The sequence below is a fragment of the Drosophila takahashii genome, chromosome 3L (assembly GCF_030179915.1).
Source record: "Drosophila takahashii strain IR98-3 E-12201 chromosome 3L, DtakHiC1v2, whole genome shotgun sequence".
In the NCBI taxonomy this organism is placed as follows: Eukaryota; Metazoa; Arthropoda; class Insecta; order Diptera; family Drosophilidae; genus Drosophila; species Drosophila takahashii.
This window is the reverse complement of record NC_091680.1, coordinates 4,151,698-4,159,801: the sequence shown is the minus strand read 5'-3', so window position 1 is coordinate 4,159,801 and position 8,104 is coordinate 4,151,698. Positions and strand designations below refer to the sequence as shown.

Below are 8,104 nucleotides of genomic sequence, written 5' to 3'. Positions count from 1 at the left end.
CAGAATTCTGTTGTCAATAGATTTAACATTAGTGAAGTGCGATGTTATATCAATCGATATCGTGCCCATAACACTACGTGTTATGTAACTACGTAAGTTTATTTTATGCTTTTATGCTGGCTCTCTCAGAGAGTAACAGAGAAAGAGGAACAGGAGAAAGCGGAGACACGACCCACTTAACAGGAACACTAACAGCGAATACTTTAACATTGGATGTGAAATTATGGAACCCTTTGGAATTAGCCCTGCCCACCTCTATCCCCATCAAAATCATAAATTACCTTACGTACTACGTAAGCATTTAGGTTTATGCCGTAAGTGTAATTTATGCTGGCTTTCTCAGAGAGCGGAGTTTCAGCAGAGACACGACCCATTTAACAGGAAAGACCTAACAGAACTCTGTTGTCAACGGTAAATTTAACATTAGTGAAGTGCCATTCCGATTTTCGATATTTTTATCGAGACCCTTTCCCATCTCTACTCCCACACAAAAGAGAAAATTCAAAACAAAAAAAATTTTTCTGGCGAGCGGACGTGTAGCGGACGAAAGTTTGAGCACCGAAACAGAACGGAAGAAGAGAACAGGACAGAACGAGACGGACAGCGGGGAAAGGTGGCCAGGCAAAGAAAGTGCCATATGAACTGAGTGTGCGAGCGAGCGAGCGAGAGAGAGAGCAACTGAGTGTGTGTGTGCCTGTGTAGTTCAGTGTGCGTAGTTGTGTGGGAGTTTTGTGTACGAAGCGAGTGGCAGGCAAAACACAACAAACATAATTCCAAGGAAATTTCCAGTCGTCATGTCGGTGGAATCCTCCAGCTCGGCGATCCAGCAGCCGCCGTCGTCCTCGACCCTGCCGCTCCTGGGCGACAACCAGGTGGTGGCCACGACCAGCAGCAGTTCCGCCTCCTCGGCCTCCGCCTCCTCCTCCTCCTCGTCCTCCTCCTCCTCGGGGGGCGTTGGCAGTGTGGTGGGCGTGCCGCTGGACACGCAGAGCAGCGGCGAGCCGCCGGCCAAGAAACAGTTACTGGACGGTGGGGCCACCAGCAGCAGCGGCAGTTTGCTTTCCAGTGCAGCGGCTGCATCGGGAATGCACGAGAAGCTGGCCCATCGCATCTCCAATGCCCTGTGCTGCGCCGTCTGCCTGGATTTGCCCAAGACGGCCATGTACCAGGTGAGTTTTTGGGGTTTTATTAAAGGCGAATTAAAGAAAATCTTAAAAAAAAAGGAATATGTGTGTGTGCCTCATTCTGTATACAAACAAATCGTGGCAGCTCAGCTGTAAGAGTGAAACACCTCTCTCCCCCACCAGCACACAGCTGTGCGAGAGCGAGACAGCTGCATTATTCGCCTTGAAAACATTCGAAAGAGTGCGCGGGGGGCGGGGGAGGGAGAGGAAGGGCCAACATAAGCAGGCCGCCTCTCTCGCACTCCCAGCCAACTAATGCAGTTTTATTGCGTTTTAGAAAACAACCCCCCGAATTGAACCGTTGCATTTCACACTATGAATTATGGCCCCCCCTCGCTGCCTCTCCCTCCCCCTCTCTCACTCTCTTTTGCGCAGTAACATTTACTTAACTGCAGATTTTCTGTATTGCGTCATAGAAGTCTTCCCCCTTGGCCTATTTTAAGTGGCAACAATTCGACAGAGATTCCTTCAAAAGTTTTTCCTATTTTTTATTTATTCAGTTCTTGGACAAATTCCCGCATTCCTTTTCATTCACACTTATGTATGTATGTTTATATGTAGGCGGCGTCATTGTTGCTGTAACTGACGTTGATTGAATTTAATGCACAAATACACAGATGTCTCAAAGAACAAAGGCAGGGGCGTAGGCTGAAAGGCCTAAAAGGGGGTTAAAGATGATTCATTCATAATTACCGCTAATTATAATAAAGTTTATTGATTTATTTGTATCCAAGCCCTAACAATGGTAACTAAACTTTTAAGGGGGCAACCTAAACCCCCAACCCCCTGCCTCCACCACTGAGCCAACAGATCTTTTACGTAAGGCGTGTGTGTAGGTTGACATTGCTCTCTTTTTCTAACACACATGTGCCAAGGCAGCCGCAACTGCGTCATTGAAATTGGTTTTGTATTACGGTTTAAAGAAAAATAACTGCTGACCCACACAGAAATATCGAATTCTGTACCCTAAAAAACGTGACCAAAGCGGAAAAAGTGAATCATACAAAATGGCCAGCAGGAGTTCGCCAGAAACCCGCAGAAACTATTAATTAGCTGCTAAAAAAAAACCCTGATTGTTTTCCTTTTTTGCATTATTTCCTGCTTATCTGTATGTATGTGCACCGTGCACACACCCACACGCACATTGTGATTTTTGCTCTCTGTTATTGTTTTGCTTTTGCCACTGCGTTGCTCTCTTGTTGTCTCGCTCTCGCCCACGTCGTGGCAAAATCAGCTGTTCGAGGCCTGGGGAAAACTGAAACGAACTTTTTGCCGTTTTTAAATAGTAAAAAGAAATACTAAGGAAAAACGAATGTGCTACGCATATTTGTTATTGGAAATGCAATGCCACGGAAGATTTTGATGAATTTGTAAAATCAGCTTGCTGCAGGTTTTAGGACCTGTAATCTGGAACAAACTCGTTTTTCCAGTTTGGGTTCTAAGTGTATTTATTAGGGGTACATAGGTGTGTGTGTCTGTATTTGTGTGGGGAAAGGAACACACATACATACAAATAGCTGAAAACACACCTGAGTTTTTTGTCGTCGTCGTCGATCTTTTCTTTTACCTACGCTGTTGACGTTCTCTTCCTCTTTCCACTCTCTATCTACAAAAACACCATCAGCTGGGTTTTGTTGTGTCTGCTCTTTTCGGTTTTCAGTGTGTTATTGTTATCTTTGAAGGGGGGAAAAACGAGTTAAACTCCTTTGTGGATCGGATCCCGAGGATTTTCCATTAAACAATCGCATTTCGAGCAGCTGCTGCCTGCAGTTAGTCTAGGTCATAAATTGCCAATCAAAGAACACGAATTCACGGGTTCATTCAACTGCAAAGAAACAGTAAGACTCTCGAATACTCAGATGTCGGAGCAGATACACAAAGAACACGGAAAAAAATTGGATTACAATAGTAAAAAAACATATAGGGGTCCGAAAACCTAAATTCAATACTGAAGATTTGTATTTACTAATTGAAAAACTTTCCAAAAGTCAACATAACATAGCATTATCAGAACCCAACCCTAATATTACTCACTACTTAAATATTTCCATCGTATAAGAAAAAAAATATATTTTGGGGGAGTAATTTTGTACTTTCTGTTCAGGGTTTCATATCTCTTCGGTCTAGACTTCAGACAAAGGAACCACGATATCTGTTTTTATTTTTGCTTACTTAAGATTTCTGTGACGCGATCCTCGAGACTATCAAAATTTTGTTATGTGCACACAAGATACACAAGAAAACCATTGCTTATCGCTCAGAACTCGGATCTCGCGGCTCTGTCCCAACTGAATATTTCCCAAAATAGATCTAGAAATTCCAAAATGAGGGAAACAGGCCCGCATTCCACACTCCACACACAACCGAATTGTAAATAAACGCATGCGGCGATTTAATGAAGGTTCCTTACAGCGGCGGGGGTTAATTTTCACTTAGGGGTTTTCCACTCACTTTATCTCGACCGTTATCGGTCCACTTTTCCCGACCTTTCATCAATTGCTTGACCAACTCATGTCCGAAAACCAATTGAAAAACACACACCACTACGTTTTAATTGGCTTTCAACGAAAAAAGAAAAAAAAAACAACATTTATATGATAACGAACGCTAAATTTAACTCAGAACTATCCAACTATTTATGATTTTGATTTAGATAAACTCTATCTCTCCTAATGATTAATCTTAGTTAAGTCAATAATCTCGATTTCGTAACCTTTGTAAGCACACGCAACCAAAAAAAAAAAGAAAACCATAAGATTGTAACTATAAATGCTAAGTACATAGAACAGATTTCATAATAGCATTAAAGTAAACCCTGAAATGTATCAAAAACCAAAAAGAAACCCCAAAAAATGAAACGAAAAACTGAATTCAATAAATTTGCAAAGGAGAGTGCAAACTTGAGAATGCAAAATAAAACCAAACTACAACATAGCGTTTTTATTTCAACCAAAAAAAAAAAGTGAACACAAACCGGAGCATCACTTCAGATCACCTCCCACCGAGAAATCCATGCCCCACCATCTCTCCTCACCCCAAAGATATCTCCAAAACAGATTCATCCACCCACCCAGAAAAAAACACCCCACACACACACCCATAAATACACCACATACAATCAAGCTCTCTGCAACAAGGCCGTATTTTGACTAACAGAAAACTTTTCTTCTTTTTTCTTTAATTGCAGGTTAATTTTCATTCCACTTTTGTTTTATTTTTCAATCTCTATCCATCTACCAGTCGATTTGCCAAGTCGTGAAATTACTAATATTGAATTTTCCTTTTTCTCTGCTCTTTTCATTTGCAGTGCCAGATGGGTCACTTGATGTGCGCCGCCTGTTTCACCCACCTGCTGGCGGATGGACGGTATGCACCCCCCTAACTATGAAAAACCCAACTAAGATCCCTGTTAAATGCTGCTAATAACTCTTACTAACTAGTTTTATGCATTTATTTCTTGTAAATATTTTTAAACATATTTTATCTCTAGCCTGCGCGATCAAATTGCCACTTGCCCCAATTGTCGCGTGGAAATATCAAAGAGCACTGCTTCGCGTAACTTGGCGGTGGAGAAGGCCGCCTCCGAGTTGCCCAGCGAGTGCCAGGTGATTAAATGTATAATATTTATTGAATTTGATATTAATTACTTAATTTTAAACTATAGTTTTGCAACAAGGAGTTCCCTTACAAATCACTCGAACGCCATGAACAACACGAGTGCCAGGAGCGGCCCACCAAATGCAAATATCATCGCATTGGCTGCCAGTGGCGTGGACCCTTCCATGAGAGTGAGTGATCCTCTTCGAATATATATAACTAATTACCCCTTTAATGATAAAAATCTATTTTATTATTAGCTAACGAGCATGAGCGCAACTGCTTGCACCCTCAGAAGTCTGGCTACGAGGTAATGGCCGCCCTGGAGGCTCACGATGACAGGATCAAGGAGGAGAAAAAGATGTTCAACACCCTGATTGACTTGCTTAGCTACGAGAAGATCATATTCAATGGTGAGGGACCCGTGGGTTATTAGGTTTTCATTGAAATTGAGATTAATTGTTCATGGTTATTGGCGCAGAACTCATAATTATATGCGGGCAGTAAAATGGTTTTTAAAAAAGAATTGTCTAATATTCATCTATCAATTAATTTAAATTTGTATTCTACATCTATTCTACTTTCTATATATATAATACTTTTCAAAAAGAATTGTGTACAATTTATCCATCAATTAATTATAATATTTATTCTATTTTTAAAAAAGAACTGAGAAGTATTTATCCAAAAATTTGTTTTAATTTGTATTCTACATTTTTTCTACTTTCAAAAAATAATTGTATAATATTTCTCCATCAATTTAATATATTTTTTAATCCATTTTAATTCTATTTTTTTGCAGATCTTCAAATGAAACCCTACCGAACGGACGAGTATGTGCACAAGCTGTTCTATGAGACGGCTCGGTTCTCGGCCTTCAATCAGCAGTGGGTGGTGAAGGCGCGCATCAACAATAGCCAGCGCGATCCGCACCAATCTAATGAGCGGACCATCACCTATCAGCTGATCCTGAAGACCAAGACCAGCACGCCCATGAGCATACATTTCTTTGCGCTCAAGGGTCCGTTCTCGGACATGAAAGTCTCCACGCAGATCTACAAGCACGAGTTCACCGAGACGGTGAGTTATTCATGTTTATAATGAATAAGTTTTAATTATTTATTTACCCTTTCAGAGTACCGAGAGTGAGTATTATGTTTTGCCTTTACCAGACGGTATCGGCGGTAGCGGCTCAAGTGAATGCAACCGTATGCTGGCCAACAAAGGCATTAACTTCCGGTGAGTAGTAGCCTTCGATTGGCGTCTGGAATTCGAAGCTAACTAAACAATCTCCCCTTCTCATTGCAGCCTGCTCATGTTTCTGCTGAACAAGTAAACAGTGTTCGCTGTGTGCAGACGATAAAGATTTTCAAATTAGCTTAAGTTTGTTGTTTCAAACTCTTGAATGTGCAAAACCTAGACATAGTTGATTTATATTTTCTATAAATGTATATGTATAACTTCGATACGGAAGCCCCGAGAACCCAAAAAACCGAATAACCGATAAAAACCCGTTCGCCGTAACGTCATAATATATATTTCAATCAAATTCAAGATCACGCAGACGTAACGCGGTAGGTTGTAACCTAAGTTTAGAGTGTAGTTTCGCCTACATTTTGTACATGAGATAATGCCATTTTATGGAGACACCCCTTTCAAATAGCTATGTTAATTTTGCTGTTAGTGCTGGTGGCGAAATGGAATCGATTGATGGACAAGGACAAGACAGCAGACGTGTGTGTTTGACTAACGTTAAAATGATCTCAGAACAGGAAGGAGCCAACAGCCCACGCTAACCCGATAATACCGATAATAACCATATAATAGCTGTAGATTAACTGTCCGGACGCAGGGACCTCGAGTCCACGGCTCCGTTTTCACTGTAAGAAGAACAACACCAAGTTGAAATTCGAACCCTAGGCGCGCATATATAACGCTCTATTTGATATATAATGTAGCTATAGATTACTACGATCACATAGCCCGGGCCGAAGTAAGAACACCCAAAAGAAAAACTAATGCAAAAATATAAAGAACTCGCGAGTCCTCACGTTCAAATCTTGTCTAATCCTCGTTCTGTTGACCCTCTTACGATTTAATGCTTACAACTTACATTCGTACATGTAATATTTATATGCATCGTTAAATGATAACTATAACTAATGCATATATAATAAAGATACTTCTTAATAAATCAAATTTTGGCGGTTTCTTTGAGGGGATGGGAAGGTTATAAATAAGCATTATTTTTTATTGTTGAGGAGGATTGGAAACACTCGATTTTTTAACTTGAAGCATATAAAACATGTATTTTAATAAATTATTATTACAACTAATATAATAACATAATTTATTTTATATTAATTGCTTTCAAATATTTTTATTGCCTGAACAAGAATTTTTGAAAAATTCATAGGTCATAATTAAAAATCTTCTCAATTTTATATATTCTACCATTTTGTAATGAAACTGGTTTAGAATGCTAATAGAAATAAAAGGCGTAATGTTTTTGATGTTAAGTCAAAGCTATTCGTATATTTAAGATGATTTCTAAAATTAAGGACATGTGTTTATTTTTATATTTTTTGAGGCACTCAACAGGTGAAACATTTTTTGTTATCTTTTCATAGTCATATGGATCTATATTTTGTATTTAGAAAATATTTCTTAAAAAATACATTTTTAAAATAGGTCCTATTCATCGTCATCCTCCTCCATCGCCTGGTATTTGTTTCGCACATGGGAGGCGATGACTTCGCGGGGATTCTTCTTGAAGTTTTTGTCCTTGATGAGCTTCTCGAAGGACTTGACGCGGCTGACCATATCGGTGCGCTTCTTGCGGATCTTCTCGTTGGCAGTCAGAGGAGCCTCCGGTTCGGTGAGGACTGCCTGTTCGGCGGTGGCATCCTTTTGCCTGGTCTTCACCAGGTTGTAGATGTCCTGCAGGGAGGGCAGTGCATCCCGAAGTGGCTTCAGATCCCCAATAACCCTGGTCTTCTCCCGATTCTTGCGCGCCTGCTCCTCCTTGCGCTCCTTTCGCGTGTCGGCGAAGCGTTTGAGGAGCTTCTTGTGTTTCGCCTCCGATTTCTCCTTCTTGGTGGTCGTCTTCTTGGGCGTCAGGGTCTTGTGGAGCAACCGATCCTGGCGCAGCTTTGCCTGCACCTCCTGCGCCTTCTGCTTGGCCGCCCCCACCACGCTCTTCGCCTTGGCCCTCACATTTCGCTTGGTTTTTGCCATTTTAAAGGGGGTTTTCCTGCGCCAACAAAATCAAAATCAAAACAAACGTGCTAAGACTAGGGATGTGAAAAATATATCGATATTTT

General features: G+C 40.9%; 2 protein-coding genes across 4 annotated transcripts; one reads left to right on the top strand and one right to left on the bottom strand.

The window, feature by feature from the left end:
• The first annotated feature begins 502 nt into the window (after positions 1 to 502).
• Positions 503 to 6,980, top strand: LOC108059938 (zinc finger TRAF-type-containing protein 1 homolog). 3 transcript variants are annotated; one of them, XR_011418432.1, is made up of 9 exons: positions 503 to 1,169; positions 4,492 to 4,550; positions 4,675 to 4,789; positions 4,849 to 4,972; positions 5,042 to 5,194; positions 5,584 to 5,861; positions 5,917 to 6,020; positions 6,090 to 6,355; positions 6,466 to 6,980. XR_011418432.1 is itself a non-coding variant. In XM_017145431.3 (8 exons), exons 1-8 carry the CDS (start codon positions 795 to 797, stop codon positions 6,115 to 6,117), a joined length of 1,236 nt encoding a protein of 411 aa, XP_017000920.1. In that variant the 5' UTR covers positions 503 to 794; the 3' UTR covers positions 6,118 to 6,980. The 3 variants fall into 3 exon arrangements, 1 of the variants encoding a protein (XP_017000920.1); XR_011418431.1 differs by having other exon boundaries at positions 6,445 to 6,980; XM_017145431.3 differs by having other exon boundaries at positions 6,090 to 6,980.
• A 355-nt stretch (positions 6,981 to 7,335) lies between these two features.
• LOC108059903 (ribosome biogenesis protein SLX9 homolog) lies at positions 7,336 to 8,087 on the bottom strand. The gene has a single exon (XM_017145367.3). It carries the CDS (start codon positions 8,016 to 8,018, stop codon positions 7,476 to 7,478), a length of 543 nt encoding a protein of 180 aa, XP_017000856.2. The 5' UTR covers positions 8,019 to 8,087; the 3' UTR covers positions 7,336 to 7,475.
• Positions 8,088 to 8,104: the final 17 nt, after the last annotated feature.

Coding starts and splice junctions, on each gene's coding strand:
- LOC108059938 (XM_017145431.3), top strand. CDS start 795: ATGTCGGTGGAATCCTCCAGCTCGGCGATCCAGCAGCCGCCGTCGTCC. Junction 1,170..4,491: donor CCAAGACGGCCATGTACCAG/GTGAGTTTTTGG, acceptor TTTCATTTGCAG/TGCCAGATGGGTCACTTGAT. Junction 4,790..4,848: donor AGTTGCCCAGCGAGTGCCAG/GTGATTAAATGT, acceptor TTTAAACTATAG/TTTTGCAACAAGGAGTTCCC.
- LOC108059903 (XM_017145367.3), bottom strand. CDS start 8,018: ATGGCAAAAACCAAGCGAAATGTGAGGGCCAAGGCGAAGAGCGTGGTG.